General features: G+C 34.2%; 1 protein-coding gene across 1 annotated transcript; it reads right to left on the minus strand.

Annotated features, from left to right (window-relative positions):
• Positions 1-23,621: 23,621 nt before the first annotated feature.
• LOC131056373 (ankyrin repeat-containing protein At5g02620-like) lies at positions 23,622-26,847 on the minus strand. The gene is made up of 4 exons (XM_057990733.1): positions 26,809-26,847; positions 26,374-26,695; positions 25,195-25,856; positions 23,622-24,726 (listed from the first exon to the last, which is right to left on the minus strand). Exons 1-4 carry the CDS (start codon positions 26,845-26,847, stop codon positions 23,845-23,847), a joined length of 1,905 nt encoding a protein of 634 aa, XP_057846716.1. The 3' UTR covers positions 23,622-23,844.
• Between the last annotated feature and the right edge of the window lie 285 nt (positions 26,848-27,132).

A 27,132-nucleotide genomic window follows, 5' to 3' on the forward strand; every position in this document is an offset into this window, starting at 1 on the left:
GTTAGGTAGTTATCCAAAGTGGTTACCTAGGTAGTTATGTTGAGTGGTTACAAGTTGGTTATCAAGATGAGCCTATAAATATAACTTTTGCATTGTAAATGGGGGGAATCGTACAGAGGGGAGACTATGGAGAAATTCTTAGAGAAATAGTCTGACGACTTTTGTATTTACACTTTGTACAGACGAGTTCTTGAGATTGTATAATTTCATGGAAATAATAAATGACGCATTTAGCTCATATGTTCTAAACATACTTCTTGAGTTATTATTATTGATTTTTTGTATTTCAAATTAGTGATATCTTTTGTCTATGTGCAAATTATTTGTTATCTATTGGAACTCTTATAATTCGAATTGATGTAATGAAACATGATCAAGCTTTGGTATCTTGGTTTGTATGTGCTAGAGTTACCCATCTCTTCCTATGTTAAGATCCATCATCCTTCTTTCATCATCATTGCAAGTAAAAACTTATGTTGTGCTAAAACCCCTGTAATTTGTTATCAATCATGAAGTCCTATTTGGTATTCGTATGTCTACCAGTAGGGTTTTTGTTATCTATTATCGTTTTTATTTTTTTTGTCTCCTTTTTGTGATTTCAAGTGAAAAGTACACACAAATATCAAGTACCCCCATCATACGAGGGAGTTGTTCCTCTCAAATGCAAAGGAAGATTGTAGTTTCACAACAATCTATGCAACTATTGGCATGGTTGTCACTACTCTTCAGACAAATAGGATCAGTTTTGAAGGTGAAATTAGTGAGAATTTTGTTTACCAATAGACAAAAATTTAACTTCCCATGAAGTAATTTGAATGCTTCTTACACAAAAAAATTATATTATTTCATATAATTAAATTACATTGTTCCATATAATATAAAATATATTTTTAATTTTTAATTAATTTAATTTGAAATTTTTTATACTTTTTTTAATTGATATTAATTTTGAATTACTTTTTAATGTGGTTCAAGTCCTATAATATTCTTGAAATCTTCTACAAATTTTCTCCTCATTATAAATAAGTTAGATCAAATCTACTAAAAGAGGTTTATATAAAGATAATGTCTTATATTCTAAAAATAATTAGATTTATCAATTTACAATTGATATTGAATTCAATTAGATGGCATATTATAAATTGTATCAACTAATTTAAATTGAAAATAAAAAGCTCCATAACCAATTGTGTAGAGGCTATGTATATTTAAATAATAATAATAACCAGAATAAGGAAGAATTGAATTAGGAGTAGAGTATAAAAAATATAGTGGGGAAATTGTAAATTATAGTTAGAATCTATAAACAGATTTTGTTTCCAACATTCTGAAAGCGATACTCCACATTAACAAGCTTTCTAGTTGCAATGGCACAAAAATTTCTTACAATAATAAACAAACATTCAACTTATAAGACTGATTTGAATGCAAACAAAATTTTTATAAAAATAAGAAACTAAACATCCATAAACCTACAAAAGCAGTTTTATCAAACCTTAATTACCACTGCCAAGTCATACAATAAGATGATTTCAAGGTTGTAACTAAATAGTTTTAGTAGAACCACATTCAGGCTTAGCCCTAGATTTCATACAACAATTAGAATAAAGGGTAGTGTCCCACTTGATTTTCCTCTGGTGCAACCAGCCAAAATACCCTAGACGTTCTAGTTTCACCCACAAAAATTCCACCACACGTGTTGGCATGATTGGCATAATTGATGCAGATGAGTTGATGACTGTATTGGTAGAAGAATGATGATGACATGATTAGTTATTTGTGTTGTCATTGATGGAAACCTATGTCAATTAATTTTTGATGATGGTTAAAGATGAACCTTGATGTCTGACTTGTTGGATAAGTAATTTGGTCTACCGGATTTAGACTTTGTAAGTATGACAGGGTTTACCGGCAGGATTGAGAATTAGAACTTCAACCGGTAAAAGAAAATATTTTGATGGAATTGGTAAACTGCTGATGGTTGGAGACTTGTGGTTTGAGACATAAGCTTTTATGACGGATTTGTGTATGTGACTCGAACCGCATCCTATGTTGATTACCGGAAGGCCTGTTTTGAATTTCTAATGGAGTTGAGCTAGGGTTTTAGGACCGGTGATGAATTCACTCAACCAGTAATGATTTATATTATAAAAGCGATCGACGGAGAGTCTATATGAAGTTGGTAACATGGCACAACCTATGTGAAAGATTTAATTGTTGTTTTGGTACAATTCAAGGAAGAATTTCTTGGGAATTAGCGAAATGCTTAGTGGAGTGTTTTGAGGATACAGATCATATTTCCATGATGGGTTATGAATAATCAATGGTTGATATTACATTGTAATTTATTGTAATGATTTGGATATTGATCTGATATGATTTGTATTGTAAATTCAAGATGTAATTAGGTTTTATGACCGACTTAGTTGTTATGGCTATTTAGGGCGACACAATTGATGTTTCATGTGTTGGTCGCATTAGGAGAATGATTTAAGTCATCCCAGAAAAGATAGAGATCTTCTTGAGTGTTGCAAATTGTGAAGCAAAACTGGATCTGATTTAGCAAGCTGAAAGTCCAAAGTAACAGATCATTTTTCATTGTTGTTCTCTAACAATTACAACAACATAAATCCCTTAACTGGGTAGGTCCTAACATGCCTTTGCCATCTAAGTCCCCTAATAGGGAAGCTCACAAAAGAGTGTTTAAATCCTCTAACCAAGTTGATCCTAATAGATCATTAAGCTCCTAGCTCGAGTAATAGGTAAATCCCTTAACCTGGTGACTCCTAATAGGGTCTGCTCCTAACTGGGTGTATTGTAAGCTCCTAACAGGGTGTACTTCAAAAGAGCATAAATTATTGTGGGTACCAATCCCCACCGTGGTTTTTCCCATTTGGTTTTCCACATCAAAAATCTTGGTGTTCATGTGTGGAATGTCTTTTCATAGTGTTTATGTTTTCATGCATTATTTCTAATTACCGCTTATGATAAGTTTACTGTTGTTTATCAGAGATCTGTAAATGGTTATCAATAAAGTTAATGAATTGATAAATGAAGTATTCTGATCTGATAATAAGTCAGTATGAGTATGTGTCCATCAAATATCTAGTTGGTGAATATTTTGAGTAATAAGATTGCATAAGTGGGTAACAAGTGTATGAGATTTGCTAAAGGGATAGATTCATTGATTTCAGATCTATTGTAAATGGTATTTTGATTTGAAGTTATAAATTGTCTTAATATTGATTCACCGCCCCCTCTTAGAATTAACTGGATCTTTATAGAATTAATAATTGGTATCAAAGTTGTGGTCCTCTATGTCCAGAAAAGATTAACCACTTGAGGAAAAGATTCTGAGGAAGGCAAGATGATGAAGAAAGAGGATCTAAAATTCAACAAGGACAACTATAGATAAAATCTGGAAAGACGAAATGAAGATATATCTCAAAGGTCTTGGAACTCAATACTAGAAACATATTGAAACAACATATGTGACTCCTACTACTTCGGCCTTGACACCGGATGAACTTAAATATTAGCAGGAGAACATGCAAGCCCTTGAAGCTATTGTAAGTATTTTATCTGATTCTAAAAATATTGATGTTCAATGATTGGAAATTGCACATGAGGTTTGGGAAAAATTAGAAACAATTCATGGAGGAGATGAGCATGTACAAAGAGAAAAAGAGGAAAGATTGAAAGGAAAATTTGATGATATGAAAATGCAAGAAGGAGAAAACATTGCACAGTATGGTCAAAGAATTAAAGAAGTTGTTGGCGGTATAAAAGGTGTTGGTGGTAAAATTGTTGATGATGTGGTGGTAAGTAAAATGCTCAGAACTCTTCAACCTCAGTATGGTATTAGATTATTGGCAATCCAAGAACTGAGATCCATTTCAAAGGATAAGGTAATTGTTGACTCTTTGATTGGTAAGCTTACAACCTTTGAGTTAAATAGTTTTGACAATAGTGTGGCAAAATCTACTAAATCTACTTTTAAACATTTTATTACCGGTTCATCTACTAGAAAAGGAAAGAATGTATGTCAAAGTCATGAGTGCAAATCTAGTCATGGAGGTAACTGGGAAAGTGAAGACAATGAAGATCAAGTAATGGAACTTGAAGCACTACTAGCCAAGAGATTTCCAAGAGGCACTAGTAAAGTATAAAGGAAAGCTACCTTTAAAGTGTTTCTCTTGTAGTAAGATTGGTCATATTGCTGCTAACTGCCCTAACACCGATAAGAAAGATAAGTTCAAGAGATTCAAAGGGAAAGGCAAAAAATATTGTTATATTGTAGTGGATGAAGGTGTGACCGATGAAGAATTTGAAGATGAAGATGACAAAGAAGAGATTGTGTTTGTAGTTGTAAATGAGGAATTGTCTTATGAGAAGGCACTGGTTTCTCATGTAGAAAACAATAATGAATGGATTATAGACAATGGTTGTTCACACCATATGACCAGAGATAAGAGTAAGTTCCTAACTCTTAATGAATTTGATGGAGATGTTGTTAGATTTGGAAATGACTCTCCCTACATGGTGAAAGCTAAAGGTTCTATTTCTTTGAATGGGAAGAATAATATTGATGATGTATTTTGGGTTGATGGTCTGAAACATAATCTATTAAATGTTGGATAACTCAATGATAAAGGTTATTTGCTTGAGTTTAATGGTGAAATCTGTAGAATTCTTGGAGGAAATGGTGAACTAATTCTTACTGAAAAACAAACAAGAGGTAACTTATTTCATTTAAATGCTAATATCAATAGTTTTCTAGTTGCAAAGATGGAAGATAGTTGATTATGGCACAAGAGATGTTGTCATGTGAATTTTGATAACTCGGTGAAGGTAAGCAAGTCTAGTGTTGTGAGAAGATTACCACAAATTGTTAAACCGGATAATGTGATGTGTAAAGACTATCAAATTGGTAAGATGACCTCTATTTCATTTAAGAGAAAGAAGTGTACATCTGAAAATATTTTGGATTTGGTTCATATTGATCTTTGTGGTCTTATAAGAACAAAAAGCTATTTTGGTGATAGATATTTCATGCTTTTTACCGATGACTATTCTAGGATGATCTGGGTTACATTCCTAAAGGAGAAATCTGAAGCCTTTAGTAAATTTAAATCATTTAAAGCTCTAGTTGAGAATGAGACTGGTAAAAACTTGAAATTCTTAAGATCTAATCGAGGAGGAGAATTCACATCTGATGAGTTTGTAAAGTATTGTAATGAACAGGGTATCAAGAGGTAGATGTCTGCTCCTAGGACACCACAGCGAAATAGTGTAGCAGAAAGGATGAACAAAACAATTGTTGATGCTTCTAGAACAATGTTATTACAAGGTAATATGCCTAAGATGTTTTGGAGAGAAGTAATAAGTACTGCAATCTACACATTAAACTAGATACTTGTAAAGAAAGACAACAATAATAAACCTTATGAGCTATGGTATGGTAAAACTCCTTGTGTTAGTTATTTCAAAATCTTTGGAAGTCAATGTTTTATTAAAAAGGATAACTACACTGGAAAGTTTAATGCAAAATCTAATGAAGGATTATTTCTTGGTTATTCTTCTAAAAGAAAAGCATACAAATGCTATAATAAGAGAACTAAGAAAATAGTTGAAAGTCTTAATGTGATGGTGGATGATTTGTCAAATAAATTTGGAGGATCAAATAGGTCTGAACTTAAAAAAGATGATAATGAAGAAAGACTAGTGATCTTTGAACCAAAAGCATAGAATAATGATCAACTGGCAAATGCTCAACTAGTAAGCAAGGATAGTGAAGAAGAAAGTAGTGAATTGACTGGTGAATCAGATGAGGAAGATGCAAAACCAACATAGACTATACCTAGATATATGAGATTAAGTCACTCTTAGGACCAGATAATTGGTGATAAGAATGCAGGTGTGCAGACTAGGAGGAAGATTAGAGAAAATTTTGTTTTATCTCTACAATGGAACCCAAGATAGTTAAGGAAGCACTCAAAGATGATGACTGGGTGAAAGCAATGAATGAGAAATTAGATCAAATAGAGAAAAATCAGACATGGTCACTTGTTCCTAGACCGGAGGACAAGAATGTGATTGGAACTAAATGGGTCTTCAAGAATATGTTAAATGAAGATGGAAAAGTGGTAAAAAATAAATCAAGGTTAGTCTACAAAGGATATGCATAGGAAGAAGTTGAAGACTAAGGTGAAACTTTTGCACCGGTTGCAAGATTGGAAGGAGTAAGGATGTTGTTGGCATTTGCTACATATAATGGATTCAAAGTCTACCAAATGGATGTCAAGTCAACCTTTTTGAATGGAATTATTGAAGAGGAAGTATACATTGAACAACTGGATGGTTTTTCCTTGACTGATGATAAGGACATGGTATGTAAATTGCATAGAGTTTTGTATGGTCTAAAGAAGGCACTAAGAGCATGGCATGAGAGACTACATGCACATTTGATCAAGATTGGATTCTAGCGTACCAATGAGGACAGTAATATTTATCTAAAAATTGATGGAGACAAGATGCTAATAGCTGAAGTATTTGTAGATGACATAATTTTTGGTGGAGATGATAATATGAGTATGGACTTTGCTAATGAGATAAAAAAGGAATTTGAGATGTCTCTATTTGGTGAAATAAAGTTCTTTATTGGATTATAGATCCAACAATTGGATGATGGTATTTTTATCCATCGAAGCAAGTATATTAAAGAGGTGCTAAAGAATTTTGGCATGGAAGACTATAAACCTGTAGGTACACCAATGGTAACAGGCTACAAATTGACAAAGCAAGATGGTTCATTTGATGTTAGTAAAAAAGAATACAGGTCTATGATTGGTAAGCTACATTATGTTGTACATAGAAGACCAGACATTGCTCATGTTGTTGGGTTAGTTGCAAGATTCCAAAAAGAGCCCAAAGAAAGTCACATGGTGGTTGTTAAGAGGATTTTCTGATATCTTAAAGGAACATTAGACTATGGATTATGGTATCCCTGCAAAGGAAATTTCACTTTAGATGTTTTTACTGATGCAAATTGGGCAGGCAATGTGGAGCTTTTCTACTTGGAGGAATACTTGTAGCATGGACAAGCAAGAAACAAACTTGTGTTTCCGAATCGACAGTTGAAGCTGAGTATGTTGTTGCATCCATGAATTGCACATAGACCATATGGATGAGACATGTGCTAGAAGGATTCAAGATAGATATGTCTAAACCATTGACTATCTATTTTGACAATACAAGTGCAATAAATATTTCTAAGAATCTTGTACTTCATGCAAGAACCAAGAATATAGAGTTGAAGTATCATTTCTTAAGGGAAAGAGTTCAGGAGAAGCAGGTAAATATGGAGTATGTGAAGAGTAAAGATTAGTTAGCTGATATCTTTACTAAACCATTGCCAAAGACTATTTTTGAGTTTCTTAGAAGTAAATTAGGGGTTAGACCCCTAAACAGGAAGAACTAAGATGTTGGAGTTACATCAATCCTATGGATTTCATGTTTATTCTTCACTAAGGATTGATGAAGATGCGAGCTACTTCGTAGGGGGAGCAGCTCTAATGCAGTATGATATGATTTAGAGTTTCTGGTTAGATTGAAGTCAAGTAATGCATTTTTAACTTTGGCATTGTTATCAAAGGGGGAGAAGAAAAATAAATTAGCTAATCAAATATGGGAAAACAAAAAAGAAATTTGATGATCAGGCTTGAGGAGAAGAAAAGACAGTGAAGACCGGCAGATATAGAGACTGATAGTTAATGTGCTAAGATGCAGATGATTGGCATATATGTTTGTATAACTAATTAGTGTTTCCATCAATTCCAAAGGGGGAGATCGTTGGCATGATTGGCATAATTGATGCAGATGAGTTGATGACTATATCGATAGAAGAATGATGATGACATGATCAATTATTTGTGTTGTCATTGATGGCAACCTATGTCAATTAATGTTTGATGATGGTTACAGATAAAATTTGATATCTAACTTGTTGGATAAGTAATTTGGTCTATCGGATTTAGAATTTGTAAGTATGATAGGGTTTACCAGCAAGACTGAGAATTAGGACTTCAACTGGTAAAAGAAAAGATTTTGATGGAATCGGTAAATCGGTGATGGTTGGAGACTTGTGGTTTGAGACATAATCTTTTATGATGGATTTGTGTATGTGATCGGAACCGCATCCTATGTTGATTACTGGAAGACATGTTTTAAATTTCTAATGGATTTGTGCTATGGTTTTAGTAGGGTTTTAGGACCGGTGATGAATTCACTCAACCGGTAATGATTTGTGTTATGACAGTGATTGATGGTGAGTCTACATGAAGTTTGTAACATGACACAACCCACATGAAAGATTTAATTGTTGTTTTGGGGTGATTCAAAGAAGAATTTCTTGGGAATCAATGAAACACTTAGTAGAGTGTTATAAGGATACAGATCGGATTTCCCTGATGGGTTATGAATAATCAAGGTTCATATTGCATTGTAATTTGTTGTAATGACCTAGATATTGATTTGATATGATATGTATTGTAAATTCAAGATGTAATTAGGTTTTATGGCCGACTTAGTTATTATGGCTATTTAGGGTGACACAACTGATGTTTCATGTGTCGATGGCATTAGGAGAATGAGTTAAGTCATCCTAGAGAAGATAGAGATCTTCTTGAGTGTTGCCGATTGCAAAGCATAACTGGATCTGATTTAGCAAGTTGAAAGTGCAAAGTAACAAATCATTTTTCATTGTTGCTCCCTAACAATTACAGCAGCATAAATCCCTTAACTGGGTAGGTCATAATAGGCCTTTTCGATCTAAGTCCCCTAACAGGGCAGCTCACAAAAGAGTGTTTAAATCCTTTAACCAGGTTGATGCTAACAGATCATTAAGCTCCTAGCTAGAGTGATAGGTAAATCCCTTAACCGGGTGACTCCTATCAGGGTCGGCTCCTAACCAGGCATATTGTAAGCTCCTAACAGGGCATACTTTGAAAGTGTACAAATTATTGTGGGTATCAATCCCCACCGTGGTTTTTCCCATTTGGGTTTCCACGTCAAAAATCTTGGTGTTCATATATGGAATATTTTTTCATAGTATTTATGTTTTCATGCATTATTTCTGATTACCAGTTATGATAAGTTTACTACTATTTATCAAAGATATGTAAGTGGTTATCAGTAATCTTAATGAATTTATAGATTAAGTATTCTAATCTAATAATAAGTCAGTATGAGTATGTGTTGATCAGATATCTAGTTGGTGAGTATTCTGATTAATAAGATATTATAAGTGGGTAACAAGTGAATGAGATCTGCTAAAGGGATAGATTCATTGATTTCAGATCTGTTGTAAATGGTATTTTGATTTGAAGTTATAAATTGTCTTAATACTCATTCACCCCCTCTCAGTATTAACCAAATCCTTATAGGATTAACACACACGGTCATTAAATTGAGGCATTGTACCATAAAGGTAGTTGAATCTCACCATATTTACAATAAGCCTTGCATTCAATTGGATTAAAAGCCAAATACCACAACCGCTAATGATGGTGAAGAAGCCAATCAGGAACCAAGCGAGCATATTGAGCTTGTGCACAAGCATGGAATACACTACAGTGATGAAAGGTAATTCTATCAAGAGAAAGCTGGAGCAAAGCAACATGTTGGTTACACAAAGGAATAGTACCTTGTCTCTTGTATTAAGGGGTGTACTCAAATGCCACATGAGCACAACAAGTAGTGACAGAAAGAAGGCCAGATAATTAAAAATGAGAAATGTTTTAAAGGAGTCAAATCGAATCAGGAGTGGAAAACCTAACATTTCCTTTGTCTCTCCAATCCCTACCTTCGTCTGAAAACCACTCGGAATGGTGAAGGCTGGCGTAAATGACATAGTAGCTAACAACACTGCCACCACTAGTTTTGTATTGCGCCTATCATCATATGCTTTGTTCACCAAGTTCATGACATTCTCATACTTTTGTGAGGTTACCTTTAAGGCGATGTACAGGAAATGCCTTCCCTTGGGGGGATAATTAGCTAGCTTTCTAATTATCCTATGAGATTCATGGTGCTCTGTGTTCTCTCTTGCAATGTCAAGGGTTGTTAAGCCTTCATCGTTAACTGAATCTTTGTTTATTCCTTGTATATTCAATAGTGATTCCACCTTCTACAAAATGCATTATCGAATTTAGAAGATGTGCATGTTTAGGAATCTTTGCATTGGAAGATGTTTGCTTCTTCATTAGCTAAGAGGGTATTTCAGCTCTTATTTTCATGACTTTAACTAACAGTTACAATAATTTGAACATATTACCCAGCTAAATTTGTTAAGAAAATAGAGCAATAGAATTACAGCAAATACAAAATTGCACGAACATCATCAATTACGTGACTCATCAAAGTTGGCTACGTCTATGAGAAAACTAAATTTTATTCTTCTTCAATGATTGTAGCATAGTAATATAAATTCTCATCAATCTCAAAATGTTATCCTCTTCAAGTTTTATAAAAATCATCATTAAAATCAAAATACATGAGAATAAGAAGAGTTTGAGGAACTGAAAGGTTTTGTAGGTCGGACTTCACGGCTGAGCAACACTTATTTTAAAGATATTTTTATTTACAGTTCATAATGCTAAATTTGTTCAAATTTTTAATTAAATTATGAACAATTTTTTTCATCAACAACGTTACAGATTATCATTTATAATCCATGAGGATGAACTAGAAAGCAGAAATAAGGATGATAAATTAGGATGACATAACTAGAGAGCAGAAATGAGAGGATAGAGCTGACTGATGGGATTAAGTTAAAGCAGGGGAAGGAAGGATTCTAGAACCTCCAAGAGAGGGAAAAAAATTGAAAATGATTCTTATATTCATATTAATAGTCAATTTTATTTATTTATATGCCCAGCAAAGTTTACTATTCATTTATCATTATTTTCAACCTAAAAATTATTCTTTTAGATACAAAATTTAATCTCATTAAAAAAAAAAATAGATGTTACCATTGTGCGTCAAATGGTAGAGCTAACTTTAATAACAATGTAAAACAACAATTAGTAGAGCCATTTTTTAGCATGTCTAATTACAATATATGAAATAACTGATGTAATTTCTAAAAAAGGAGTCCGATATGAAACGTACGTTCTGATATTTCAGATTACGTAGTAATACTTGGTAATAACTAGTGATCTCTTTTTTAATAGAAAGTAATTGACTTACTTCATTGTCAAGAAATATGACATAAATACAAAAGCTTAAGAAGCACGGGATAAACAGAAACTTGCACAAAAAATTTTCTTCTTTGCTGCAAAAAGCTTCAGAACCACGGGATAAAAAGAAACTTACACGAATATTTTTGTTCCTTGCTGAAATATGTAGAGGTGTATCTCCACTTTCCAATGCCCCTATCTTTGAAGAAGAAAAATTGATTTTGATTTGAGGCATTTCATATCCCTGGTTAAAGCTTATTGCAATATTCATGGATTTGTTTCCACCAGTTTCCACGGACTCTATTTCAACACCCTGATTGCATCTTATTGCAATATGAACAGCTTTGTTCCCTCCACTTTCTAGGGGCTCTAACTTTGCAGAATGTTCTTTTCCTTCAACAGGATGAGAATTTATATATGGAGGCTTTTCAAGTCACTGGTTCACTATGTCTGATAAACATACCGTTTAATTCAAGCAATCAACATTTCTCACTTGGCTAAGTCAGGCAGCTAAGTGCAACACATTCATTCCATAACTATTTGGTATTTCAATAGCATCTGGCTGCCACTTTATCAACTCTTTTATTGCTTCTAGATGCCCCAATTTCACTACCATACAAAGCGGTGTTTTGTGGTTGTCATTAACACAATAGCATAGTTCGGGTTGAAACTCTATTAATTGGCTCATTATATGTATGTAGCTTCTCCCTGGTAGCTACATGCAAGCCTGTATCACCATTTGTGCTTTTCATGGATTAACTCTCTTGCTTATAGTAAGCCTAATATATGCTTCACCAGATATGTAAAACAGACATCCTGTTGGAAAGAGAGGCAGAGGATATAGAAACAAAACAAATTATAAATAGACTATAATAGAGACAAGACAGAAAAATGAGCTTTATAGCTATGAAAACTTCATATATATTCATACATAAAAGATATACAATATGATTTAAAATAGAGCTGCTACTCTTTCCAATCTAATGCATCAAAACAGCTCCCCAGTTCTGATTTTTTGTTACTATAGCCACATCATCTACTCTATATTTTTCATACTCTATTTTTTTCTGTGTTGCTCTCCCAGCATTACCTCTTCTACAATACTTCTTACAAATTAACTTTATATTTAGTTCAAGTCCATTTACTACTGTCTTGTATGTACATCAAAAAGATTGCAATCAATATTTTTAATTCAAAAAACTTTCATGTTTGGAGTAAGAAGGAAGGCATGGGCATGGTAAAGTTGAGTATATGGGATGGACAGTAGTCTACGGAAGAGTAGGTGGGCAGTTGAAGATTAATTTCAATACTCCCCCTTAATCGCAACTGCCATCTATAATACCCAAGTTGTTTCGTTGATGCACAAAACTATCATTTCCCAATGGTTTGGTGAAGATATCAGCAAATTGGTCTTCTGACTTGCAATGTTCCAAAATTATTTCTCCATTGTTGATCAGCTCCTTGATGAAGTGATACCTTATGTCTATATGCTTGCTCCTTTTGTGAAATACTGGATTTTTTGATAATGCTATAGCTGAGTTATTGCCACAATATATCTTTGTTGCACTTTCTTGTTCATACCTCAATTCTTTCAACATTCTTCTCATCCAAACGGCTTGACACGCTACCCCTGTAGCTACTACATACTCTGCTTCAGCTGATGAAAAAGTTACAATTGGTTGTTTCTTTGAAGCCCATGATACTACACCTAATCCAAAATGAAAAGCATATCCTGAAGTTCTCTTCCTATCATCTATGCTACCAGCACAATCACTATCCCTGTATCCTATCAGCTTGAAATCATTTGACATTGAGTAAAATATTCCATAATTCTTTGTTCCACTAACATATTTCAAAATTCTTTTTCTAGCATTCCAATGTGTAACTTTTGGAGACTCCATGAACCTTGAAATGAGACTAACTCCAAACATTATATCAGGCCTTGTGGCTATTAGATACATGAGACTACCAACAAGTTTTTTATACAAAGTTGGATTTACATTAGCTCCTTTGTCATTTTTACTCAACTTCAAACCTATCACTATTGGTGTTTGTGCTGATTTTCAATTCATCATATTAAACCTCTTCAAATTATCATTTGCATACTTAGATTGTGAAATGAAAATACCTTTATCATTTTGACTTACTTCAATTCCAAGAAAATATCTCATTAACCCCAAATCAGTCATCTCAAATTCTTTCTTCATAGCTGATTTGAACATGCCAATTGAAAGATCACCAGTGAATATCAAGTCATCAACATATAAACAAACAATTATGATCTCACCTTGCTCATTCATCTTGGTATACAATGTAGGCTCACTCCTGCACCTATTGAATCCATTTTGTAAAAGATAACTATCAATTCTACTATACCATGCTCTTGGGGCTTGTTTGAGTCCATAAAGGGCCTTCTTGAGCTTGTAAACCTTGTTTTCATGACCCAAAATCTCATATCCGGGTGGCTGGTCCACATAGACTTCTTCTTCTAAAATACAATTGAAGAAAGCTGATTTCACATCCATTTGATATACTGCCCACTTGTTTTGAGCTGCTATGACTAGTATTGTTCTCACGGTGTCTAAGCGGGCAACCGGTGCAACTATCTCATTGTAGTCTACCTCGAGTTGTTGTGAATAACCTTTTGCCACCAACCTTTCCTTGTATTTTTGCACATCTCCATTCGCATTCAATTTGGTTTTATAAACCCACTTCACTCCTAACACCTCTTTTCCTTGTAGAAGACTAACTAACTCCCATGTTTCATTCTTTTCAATTGCTTCAATTTCTTCATCCATTGCTTGCACCCATTTTTGTTCCTTAATAGGTTCTTCAAAATGAATTGGATCATCTACATGCGAGTATAAAGCGAAAAGAGAAGTCTGGCCTACATTATTTTCACCTTCATTTTGTTCATAAATATCTGTTAAACTTCTGATTTTTTGTCTCCTCAAGCTTACTAATGTAGGATTGGACATGTCACTTGAATTTGTTGAATGTGGGCTTGATGGTCCAGCACCAAGACTGCCAATTGAAGATGGTGTTAATTGCACATTTGATGGAGTATTTGCTTGAGTGTGTGGGGCTGTCCTTACACTTGATGGTGTCATTTGTTGTCCACTTTGTTGACCTTGAATAGCTATAGGAGGAGTCACATTTGAATGAGTACTTGCTGATATAAAATCTTCATTTTCTTCTTGTGGTATGTTGGCTGCAATATTGATTGTTTTGTCCAAAGTTCCATCCCATGATTCATCTTCTACGAACTGCACATCTCTACTGATTATAACCTTTTTGTTGATTGGATTGTATAACTTGTATGCCTTTGACTCATCACTATATCCCACAAATATTCATTTTTCTCCTTTGTTGTCCAACTTTCTTCTCAACTCATTTGGCACATGTGCATATGCCACACATCCAAATACTCTCATATGAGAAACATTATGTTTTCTTCCACTCCATGCTTCTTCCAGAATCATATTGATAACACTTTTAGTAGGAGATCTATTAATTATATATGCTGCACATGCTACTGCTTCAGCCCAATGCTCATTTGACAAATGTTTTGCCTTCAACATGCTTCTTCCCATTTCCATTATTGTTCTATTTTTCCTTTCAGCGACACCATTTTGTTGTGGGGTATACCTTGCAGTAAATTGTTTATGGATTCCATGGTCTTTGCAAAATCTTATGAAGTCATTTGAGATATATTCACCTCCTCTATCTATTCTCAATGCTTTGATGTAGTGCCCACTTTGTTTCTCAACAAGAACCTTGAATTGATGGAAAGAATGAAACACCTCATGCTTATGTTTTAGAAAGTAGACCCATATTTTTCTTGTGAAGTCATCAATGAATGTCAAGAAGTAGTAGCTCCCACCAATGGAAGGTGTTTGCATTGGTCCACACAAATCTGAATGAATAATCTCTAATGGTTTGTTTGCACAAATTGACTTTCCAACTGGAAATGATTCTCTATGTTGTTTACCCAAAATACATCCTTCACATATTCTATCTAGTTTTCTATTAGTGGCAACCCCATCACCATTTTCTTCTTGTGCAATAAGTTTAAGTTTCCAAAGTTTAGATGCCCAAATCTTAGGTGCCATAACCAATTTTCATCTTTAATTTCAGCTTGATAAACTACTTGGAGAACTGCTGCAACTTTTCCTTCATGCACTCATGGATTCATTGTGTTATATTCTTGAGAAAACTCTACTTTCAAATTTGGTTTTATCCTTAGGGGAAACATTCTATTGCTTGTCATTTGGACTTTTGCTATGAGCTGATTGCTTGGAAATTTGTCTAAAATTGTGCATTCTTTGTTCTTGAAATAGACTCTATACCTTTTTTGAATGAGCTGCCCTATACTCATTAAGTTATGTTTCAGTCCAGGAACAAAATAGACATCTGAAATATACTTTTTCTCCCCCATTTTGGTTAGAATGTTGACACTACCTTTACCCATAACTGAAACTTTATTGTCATTTCCCAATGTTACATCTGATTTTACACTCTCATCCAAACTAGAAAACATTTCCAAATTTCCAGTCATATGATTGTTACAACCCGAGTCTAAAAACCATATATCTTTCTCACTTTCTTGTGCAACATTATAAGCTATGAACATGTTGTCCTGAGTTTGATTTTCCTTGGTAAAATTTGCACTTTGTTGTCTAGAATCATATTGCTTCTTTCTACATTCATTTATGTAATGCCCAAATTTATTGCAATAATGACATTGGACTGAGGATTTGTCATACCTTTGGCTTTGGGGCTGATTTTGAATTGATGTTTGATAGTTGCCTCTTCCACTTGAGCTTGATGGGTTGCTTCCTCTTCCACTTGAGTTTGACGGGTTGCCTCTTCCACCTCTATATGAATTTCTTCCTCTACCTCTGAAATTTGTTCTTCCCCTGCCTCTACCATTGCTGATTGAAACTTGTGTCTTGAATGCATGCTCCAAATTTGAATTTGTTGACCTGCTTAGTCTATGCTCATGAGAAATGAGTGAAGCATGAAGCTCATCCACTGAAAAATGTGAGAGATTCTTTGTCTCTTCTATGGCCACCACAATAGATTCAAATCTTGTAGGCAAACTTCTCAAAACCTTTTCAACCACTTTTCTTTCTTGAAGGTTTTCACCATGAGATCTGATTTGGTTTACCAATCCAATGATTTGAGTGAAAAATGAGTCTATTGTATCTGATTCTTTCATGTAGATGGTCTCAAAATCCCTTCTTAACATTTGCAATTTAGCTATTTTTACCTTTTCCATTCCTTGATAGGTTGTTTGAAGAATGTCCCATGCTTGCTTGGACTTTGTTGCTGCTTGAATCCTTGGAAAAATGCTTTCATTCACTCCTTGAAAGATGAGGAAGAGGGCTTTTGAGTCTTTCTTTTTTTTTTTTTCCTTCAATAAGTCTTTCTCTACTTGAGTTAATGCATTATATGCTATTGCATCTACTGGTTCTTGGTAGCCATTTTCAACAAACTCCCATAAATCCTATGCACAAAATAATGTCTTCATTGTGATTGCCCAATAATCATAATTTTTCTCATTAAACTATGGGATCTGTGGATTTGTCAAACTTGTGCTTGGAGCTGCCATTATAGACTGTGAAAAACCCTTCTATCTCTTGGAAAAAATTCCCCAGTCACTTCACCCAATAACCTTTAACCTTCAGCTCTGATACCATTGCCGGAAAGAGAGGCAGAGGATATAGAAACAAAACAAATTATAAATAGACTATAATAGAGACAAGATAGAAAAATGAGCTTTATAGCTATGAACACTTCATATATATTCATACATAAAAGATATACAATTTGATTTAAAACAGAGCTGCTACTCTTTCCAATCTAATGCATCAAAACAGCTCCCCAGTTCTGATTTTATGTTACTACAGCCACATCATCTACTCTGTATTTTTCATACTCTGTTTTTTTCTGTGTTGCTCTCCTAGCATTACCTCTTCTACAATACTTCTTACAAATTAACTTTTTGTATTAAAATAATACAGCTTCTAGACTCTTCTACAAATTCTAGAAGAAGAAGAAGAAAACTAAATAGTAAATTCTATTTAGTTCAAGTCCATTTACTACTGTCTTGTATGTACATCAAAAAGATTGCAATCAATATTTTTAATTCAAAAAGCTGTCATGTTTGGAGTAAGAAGGAAGGCATGAGCATGGTAAAGTTGAGTATATGGGATGGACAGTAGTCTACGGAAGAGTAGGTGGCCAGTTGAAGATTAATTTCAATACATCCAAGATCATTGTCAAGTGACATTTTTTCTATAAAATAAATAGTTAAAATAAAGAAGTTGGTCTTATCATTAAATTTGATATTGTTCAAGAATGGCTATTTTATCTTAGTTAAAGTGATACACAGCTCAACTAAAACAAGAACCTATACAGCTCTAATCTCTTATAAAGAAAAGAATAGAGAAACACATGAAGGATAAAACAACTAAAAGTTAAATTTTAGGAAAATAAAATAATATGTAAGGAATACAACACAAAACAATAATTAACTCCACGGAAATAGAAATTAATCAAGTATAAAAATGGCTATTAAATTTTTTGAATATGTTAAATATCTATTATAATTATTTATAATATATAAGAGATAATGACCCTTTGTGCATTCTAAAGGCTGGATAGCTGTTTGCACACACACACACAAAAAGAAAATAAAATCGATTTAAAAAAGGCAAAAACATTAGAAGCTGGGACCCACATAGATTTAAAGAATGTACATTGAATATGGATCTAAAATTGATTTCTGAAATCATATGATATATTTGACAATATGCAGCTTATTTTCAAACTTCTTTTTATTCCATAGCTTAGTGACAATTGTTATACAATAGCTACTCCACTAAAATAAAAAAGATTCTAAATTATCTTTTTCCCATATAAACACTCTAATTTAATTGAGAAAGTATAAATTACACATATTATAAGGCCTCCATTCCCATTGATTATTACAACGTATAAACAGTTTTGTCCCTGCAATGTCTTTTGGCGTATACTTGTTGGATGTGCTTCAAAGAGTACCTTCACTGTATCTAAATCGCCACTCTCGTAAGCTTTGAACAGAGCCGTTTATCCAGCCTTGTTGCAGACATCCACACCACTTTCTTTTGATTCGAGTAGAATCTCTACAACTTTGGAGAAACCTCCCTTAGCAGCCAAATGCAACGCAATATTTCCTTGGGCATTTGTAGCTTCACAAGTTCACGATTAAATTGCAAGAGCTGTTGAATGAAAGGTAGATTTCCTGCACTAACAGCCAAATGGAGAAGAATATTTCCCCTTCTAGGTGTACTACTGTTGAGAGCTACTTCAAGTTGGGAACTTTTGATTACTGTTCCAAGACATATTGCAGCATTGTACACGCTGCGATCGAACCCTCCGCTGGGCTGTTGAATTGCCGTGGCAAATTTTTGCTATTGCTGCCTTCAACACCAGCTAGCCCATATCATTATTAGATCCCAAAGACGTCAATCAGAATACACGGTAAGGAGGAAAAAGTTGTTCTAATGCGGGGTGATTGGTATACTTCTATAGAAAGAGAGGAAGTGACAACGAGCATTCCACTGTAAAAGATGATGCGTGATACCATACTTTAATGGAAAAACAAGAATTATATTAAAGAAATTCTGTTTACCTAATATCGTGCGTTGATGACACAAAATTAAGCGCATATTACAGCTCCAAAGCATGCTGATGGAGATGTTATTCTATTTTTAAAGTATTTTGACACTGCTGATAAGATTAGCTAGAAAGCATTGTACGATGCATCATTTTGGTTGTTTAGTATAGAAGGTTTATGATAAAAAAGTGGTTGTTTGTATATAAGGTTTATTTAAATAAAGGTTTTTAAAATATTAATTTAAAAATATAAAGTAAAAATAAGAAATTGAAGCATGCATATTAGTTCATTGAGGTAGTGAAAGAGGATCTTTGGTATTCAAATTTCTTTTGAAAATTTATATAAACTAAGGATTTAAGGTCTCCCCGCATCTTGTGGCTCTTGTATAAGCAAATGAAGTAATAATAGAAGTCTGTAATTCCTAGTTTACATACTACTAAAGGCTTTGCCATGTAGAGACACAAACCAACCTTTCCATTTTTTAGATGATAGTAAGAAGCACATCCAACTAATAGATAAACTCTGCTAGCATGGTATAAGAGGCAAGATGATCTAAATATTCCTATTCAAAAGGACTCTTCACAAAGTGCAAGATGCACTTCCTTAATGATTGAGAGGATCTCATAAGTCATGTAATTCTTGTGCACCAATATCAATCTAGGTTTGAATTTGTATGTAATTAAGAGAGCTATCATTAATATTCTCAAAAGGTTTTTCTAGGTCTTTTTGAGTCCAAATAACCAAGTGGAAGTAGAAGAGTTTAATCCTTACTACTCATAGTACTGCGAAGAGATGTTGAGAGAAATCAATCTAGAATCTATAGAGAAGGGAAGGAGTGTAATTATTAAAAGCAATATCAAATTTATATTATCAATACTTCCATAGATGTATGTGAAGTTTGTGCAATATGAAATCATGAATAAAATTTTAAACAAACAAGATATACGAAAGTATCCAACCATTAACTAAAAATTTTTCTTGACTACAGGATTTGTCAGCATTGTATTTTTAACCCTAGTGAGCACTCAAAATGGATTCCTAATGTAAACTCTCTCTACAAAACCTTTTGTTGTAGGAGCATCCAATTCCATAATCAATCCTATGCCACCAAAAATAGTAGTATGCAATGGTTTTAGCTCTCTTCATTTTTAGTTGGTGTTTCTTGGAAGTTTTTCTCATACATACTTTCCTAGATAATTAATATAAGGTGCAATAAGTGTGAGATGGGTTACTATAATTTATCTTTAACTTTTTTACAAGTGTGACATAATATTTTTTTTATTAAGTGTAAAACAAGTTTAGAGGGGACCCGTAACCCCTTACAATAGGTTTTTATGGGACCCAAAACCTAGTATACAAGGAAAACACTACCAACAAATTACACAAAGACAACAAGAAGCCCAAACATAGCAAACATTGGGATCAAAACATTAGAAAATTATCTACACAAGAAAGAAGGTTCAAGCCATCACCTGTTCACCTTAAGAAGTACAATAACAATAGGTTTTGAACAAGTTCCAATAACCTTCAAAAAGCTCCAATTTCCTTCTAGATTCTCCACCTTAATATGAGCAAAAAGAAAGAAGACCAAATAATATGCGTCTTCAGCAACCATGTAGCCAAGAACATGAGAAAGGGCAGAAACAACATAGAACCTCTCCCATTAAAACTTTCTCCACCTCAATAGGATAGTTCAAAAATGAAGCTAGGTGGTGTGCAGAGCTACCACTAGACCCCACCACCCCATCAGCTCCATCGATGAGCCTTCACCAAGGAGGCATTTTTTAATGAGTATTTGAATCATGGCCACATGGTGAACACACCCTTACCCATAGGAACTAATAGAGGGGAGGGACATTTTTTCACCTTTGGGTCCTAATTGGTCATTTTCCTTCAAATCTTCATATATTGGACATTTGTGGTCCATTGCTAGCAAACAAGGTATCATAAAAAAGGTGGTTTGGTGTACTCTTTAGTGGTGCCATTTTTTGCATCATTTTGGTTGTTGATGCATTATTTTGCTTGTTAAAGCTATTTGTACATTTTGGGCTCCCGAAATCATATCCTTTGACTAGTTTCTCCATTTCTCGCGATTCTTGTAGCGTTGCAAAGGTCTTTTAGGATACTTTCATTAGATCCATGTATATTTTCTAGATTTTTCCTAGGTGCAACTAATTCTTGATTTTGTGTTTTGACACTCTAGTTAATTACTTAGTTGTTTTCGCATTTGGAAATATTTTGTTTGTGTGGTTTAGATTCATTTTTACAACATCATATGTATATACAATATTTTTGTCCTTATGGATCAATTGAGAACCTTTTGTTAGCACTTCATTTTGTAGACACGTTAGATAAGTTCCACATCATGTATTTTATGGATTTTGCACAAATATTGTGCCATATTATTGTACTTGCATTCAATTATAAAGTGTCATTGGGGCTTGTGCAGTGCCATTATTATTTTCACATCACAACTTTATCAAGTGACTGTCCCTCCACAACAAATATGGAATCTTTGGAATTCTTGTCTCATGCATGTGTGTAATTTGGTGCACACCCTTTTCAAAGTTGTCAGTACTATCATTCGGACACTTCAGATGTTGTATCATCTCTTGCATGCATTTCTTGGTGACACATAGATTCAATGGATCTGTCAAGCTTCTCCGTAGTCTGCATTATGGGGGGTATCATACTATTCATGCTCATGCTTCCTTGGCTATGCATGGAGTGAGTGGAGACACTTGCATTCTTTTTTGTGGAGGCAATCTTATATTCCTTAGTTGAACATGGTTCTTTAGACTAGTAAACCTATATTTTCAACTTGCAATAGTTGAGTAGTGATGGTGAGATCACGCATGCAACTTGCATTAGCTGAGTATGTTGTTGGGGTCACTCGTGTAAATTCATGTTCCATCTATATTTTCAATCGGATTGATAGATGTTATTGCATTTTTTGTCATTTGATTATTGTTTTAGTAGAGTTGATTGGGGCACTCATGCATATTGTTGATTTCTTGATCCTAATCATCATCCTTTTCAAAGGAAGCTTTTTATTTATAGCACTATATCAGTCTTCCACGGTTGTCTACAACCTCATTGTTCTTCAGTGACGTTTTTCATGTTTTTATTTTGGGGCATTCTTTTGGAGGCTTCTGAGTCCTTCATGTTTTCATTTTTAGAGAAGATTTTTCTCCCATGGGATTTCCCTCCTTTTCTTCATTTATGAGAGATTGTATTAGATTGTAGTTGTACATGGGTACTTGACATATATTTGTTGTTGGGACCCATAATGCATCTCATATTGCATAGTTTTACTCCCTAAGTTTCACTTAAGGGGGAGTGTTGGAGTAAATAGTGGTTTACATATTTACATTTACTTAAGTTTCACTTTGGATAGCCAACATTTAATATTTCTAGGTGTTTAGGTAAATTCTATATTATTTTATTACCTACATCTAGTATTTTGTGCTAGGTGGTTGTACCTACCCTCACACCTTATTGGTGCTCCCACTTTTTCCTTTTCTTTATAAGAAAGGCTTATGTACATTACTTCTTACCTCAATACATTTTCTCATTTGGTGGAAGAGCATCTATATGTTGCTTCTCTCTTATGTTTTCACGTGTGTTTGTAGATTATCTCCTAGGGTTCTAACAACTATTTTACAAAGGTACATTATTGAAGAATTGGGAAAAATAAGTAAGAACTTACTTCGGTTAATTGTGATTATCAAACTTTAATGCAATTAAAAAATAACCTAATTCATGGTAGATCGAAAGACATTCAAACTCAACAATATATTTTAAGAGAAAATATCCAATCAAGAGAGATTGACTTGATGTACTAATACACAAATGAGGGCATGTTTGGTGTATTTACAAAGCCTTAGGAAGAAATTAAATTTGTAATGTGTAAGGATATGCTAGATGTAATAGATAATCCGTGTCTTTGTGAAAAGATAGAGTATAAATGAATAGTTAGATTAAACATGTATAGAATAAGCCATGATAGTTAACTATAATATAACAAGAATCTTCAAGGTTTCCTAGTTAAATGATCAAATATCAAATAAGTTTCAACTAACTTTCATATTTCATTGCATATTTAAAGATGTTTTATCTAAGTATGATGTACTTATTTGAAACTATATATTATAATCTTCATGCATTCAATAATAAGTGTTCCATATCAAAAAAATTGGTTGAAAAAGTGCCACAAAATAATATGACAATAAAACACTATTTCTTTGTTTTGAATGCAAAATTAAAACAAAATTTCTACAAAAATATAGAAACTAGCTTGATAGTGAAGTGAGCCAAATGCTTCCTACACAATAAAATTGTTTTATCTTATATACTTTAAAATACTTTTCCTAATTTTTCATTCATTAAATTAAGGTTGCATACATAAATGACTTAAAAAATTCATTTAATTTTTTTTAATATTGTCTAAATCGTATAATTGTATCATCCAAAAAAATTATAATATCTTGTATTTTTTAAAGAAATGGCTACATTTACCAATCTGCAAAATTGATATTAAAATCAATTAGATAGCTTGCTCTAAATTGAATTAGAAGTACAGACTAAAAAAATGTAGTGGGGAATTGATAAATGATAGTTAGAACTTAGCATCTATATACAAGTTATGTCCCCAACAATTTGAGGACAATATTGCAGTGATCTCTTGAATGATCAACAAACAAACTTCCTTTTTTGCAATGATAGAGAATATTTTCACAATAATAAGCAAGCATTCAATTTATTAGACTTCAATACAAACAAAACTACATAAAAATAAGAAACTACAGTAGATTGCAGCTGGAAGCTTCAAAGTTCAAGTCTTCAGAACTCCAGAAAGAAACTTTAACGAACTTTCAAAAGCAGTTTCCTCAAACCTTAATCACCACAGCCAAGACATACAATAAAATGATTTGGAGATTGCACCTAAACATTTTCAGCAGAGCCACATTCACGCTTAGCCTTATATTTCATATAGCATTTAGAGTAAAGGATGCTGTCCCACTTGATTTTTCTCCGGTGCAACCAGTCAAAATACCCTAGACGTTCTAGCTTCATCCACACAAACTCCACCACACGGTCAGCAACAAGAGGAATTATACCGTGCAGGTGGTTGAATCTCGCCATCTTCACTGTAAACCTTACACTCCAGTCGATGACAAGGAAAATACCAAAACCGCAGATGATGGTGAAGAAACCAATCAGAAACCAAGCGAGCATGTTGAGCTTGTGCACAAGCATGGAATACACTGCAGTGATGAAAGCTAACTCCGTCAAGCCAAAGCTGAAGCAAATAATTACGTTGGTTATGCAGAGAAACATTATCTTGTCTCCCGTGATAAGAGGTGTACTCAAATGCCAGATGAATACGACAAATAGGGACAGAAAGAAGGCCAGACAATCAAATATGAGAAATGCCTGAAAGGATTCAAATCCTATCAGAAGCGGCGAGCCTAACATTTCCTGTGTCTCTCCATTCCTTACCTCCGTCTGGAAACCACCCGGAACGGTGAAGGCTGCCGTAAATGACATTGTGGCTAACAACACTGCCACCACTAATTCTGTGTGGCGCCTGTCCTCGTATGCTTTGTTCACCAAGTTAATGGCATTCTCGTACTTTTGTGAGGTTACCTTTAAGGCGGTATACAAGAAGTGCCTTCCCTTAGGAGGATAATTAGCCAGCTTTGAAATTATCTTGTGAGATTCGTGGTGCTCTGTGTTCTCTCTTGCAATGTCCGGGGCCGTCAAGCCTTCCTCGTTAACTGCATCTTTGTTTATGCCTTGTATTTGCAGTAGCGACTCCACCATCTACAAAATGAATAATCAAATTTAAAGTATGCATTTTTAGAGATCTCTCCACTGGAAGATGTTTGCTTGTTCATTAGCTAAGTGGGTATTAATATTTTAGCTCTTATTTTCATGATATTATCTAGCAGTTAGAATAAATTAAACATAATTTATTATTCATTTATTGATATTTCTGTACTCAAAAATTATTTTTTTAACTAAAAAATTCAATCTAACATTTACTTACTTTATTCTCCCTTAGAGGACTAACTTTACCACCGTCAAACAATTAGTAGACCCAATGTAAGCATTTCTGATTATAATATAAGAAAGAATCGATGCATTTTCTGAGAGAAATCTGATATGAAACGTATATTCTGATATTTCAGGTTACGTAGTAATATTTGGTAATAACTAGTTATCTCTTTTTTGATATAACCTAATTCACTTACTTCATTGTTAAGCAATCTGACATAAAGAGAAACTTACACGAAAGTTTTTCTTCCTTGCTGCTATATGCAGAGGCGTGTCTCCACTTTCCAAGGCCTCTATCTTTGGGCGAGGATAATTGATTGCAATTTGAGGCATTTCAGTCCCCTGATTAAAGCTTACTGCAGTATGCACAGCTCTCTTTCCTCCACTTTCCATGGTATCCATCTTTGAAGGAGAATAATTGATTGCAATTTGAGGTTTTTCAACTCCCTGGTTGCAGCTTACTGCAATATGAGCGGCTTTGTTCCCTCCACTTTCCTGGTTGCAGCTTACTGCAATATGATTGTTTATGTATGGAGACTTCTCAACTCCCTGGTTCACAATGTCTGATAAGCACACCTTTTGGTTCACTTGGCTAACTTGGGCAGTTAAGTGTAGCACGTTCATTCCATGAATATTTGGTGTTTCAACAGCATCTGGCCTGCACTTTGTCAACTCTTTTACTGCTTCAAGATGCCCCAGTTTCGCTGCCATACAAAGTGGTGGTTCTTGGTTGTCATTAACCCAATAACAAAGTTGGGGTTCAAACTCTATTAACTGCCTTATTATATGCACGTAGCTTTTCCCTGTAGCTACATGCAAGACTGTATCGCCATCTGTGTACCTTACCTTGATTAATTCTCTTGCATCTTGCGACTTTAATACATGGTTCACCAGATCTATAAAATAGACATCCAAAATCATTGTCAGGTGACATACTGAGTTAAAATAAAGAAGTTGCTCTTAAATTAAATATGATATTGATCAAGAACGGCAATTTTATGTTTGTTGAATCGATACAAAGCTCACAAACACAAGAACATAATAAAACTCTAATATCTTACAAAAAGATTAAAAAACCTATGGAGGATAAGATCACTAAACATCGTTTATTTTACAAGAATAAAACAGTATAGAAGGTATACAAACACAAAAGAATAATTAACTTCGCAGAAACTGAAATGATACCATTGAGTAGAGTGCTAATTGCCAATGAACAATAAAAGAAAACAGATTTCGAAAGGCAAAACACAGCTGAAGCTAGAATCGACCTGATGTAAAAGAAGGGATACTGTATAGAGGAAGTGAAAACTGGCAGTGTGTGGGTGGTCTTAGCTAAATAATCTTATTTTAATTGAGCTACAGATATTATCAGAAATCAATGGGCAAAGAGAAACATAAATTCTAATCACTAACCTTTATTTCCTTTGACTATTGCAACATATAAGCAGGTTCTTCCGTTCCCTGTCATTTGGCTTAGACCTCCTGGATATGCATCGAATAGCATCTTCACTGTGTCTAAATCGCCGCTCTCGTAAGCTTTGAAAAGAGCCGTTTCTCCAAGCTTGTTAAGGACATCTGCACCACTTTCGTTTCCTTGTTGGAGTAGAACCTTCACGACTATAGAACAGCCTCGCTGAGCATCAAATGCAACGGAGTATTTCCTTGGGCATTGGTAGCCCTCACAAGTTGAGGATTGAATTGCAAGATCTCTCCAATCAAAGCAATATTTCCTACACTAGCAGCCACATGAAGAAGAGTATTTCCCCTTCCAGGTGTAGTACTGTTGAGAGCTGGTTCAAGTTGGGAACTTTTTATTTCCGTTCCAGGACATATTGCAGCATTGTACACGCTGCAATCGATCCCTTCACTGGGCTGTTGATTTGCCATGGCAAATTTCTGCTTTTGCTGCCTTCAACACCAGCTAGCCCATATCATTATGTGATCCCAAAGACGTCAAACACAATACACGGTAAGGTGGAAAAAGTTGTTCAAATGCGGGGTGATTGGTCTGGTTCCACAGAAAAAAGGCGAGGTAAAAGTAATGCGTGATACCATACGTTAATGGAGAAACAAAGATCATATTAAATGAATTCTATTTGCCTAAGGTTTCTCCATTAAAGAGATTCTATTTGCCTAATTCCTTGCGTTAATGAAAAAAACTTAAGCGCGTAT

The sequence above is a fragment of the Cryptomeria japonica genome, chromosome 7 (assembly GCF_030272615.1).
Source record: "Cryptomeria japonica chromosome 7, Sugi_1.0, whole genome shotgun sequence".
Taxonomy (NCBI): Eukaryota; Viridiplantae; Streptophyta; class Pinopsida; order Cupressales; family Cupressaceae; genus Cryptomeria; species Cryptomeria japonica.

Bases quoted from the DNA above. Each gene is read 5' to 3' on its own strand.
- LOC131056373 (XM_057990733.1), bottom strand. From the start codon at position 26,847: ATGGCAAATCAACAGCCCAGTGAAGGGATCGATTGCAGC. The intron at 26,696-26,808 runs GTGTACAATGCT...TGTGGCTGCTAG, and splicing joins GTGAAGGGATCGATTGCAGC to TGTAGGAAATATTGCTTTGA. The intron at 24,727-25,194 runs GTAAGTTTCTCT...TTCATTTTGTAG, and splicing joins CAAGGAAGAAAAACTTTCGT to ATGGTGGAGTCGCTACTGCA.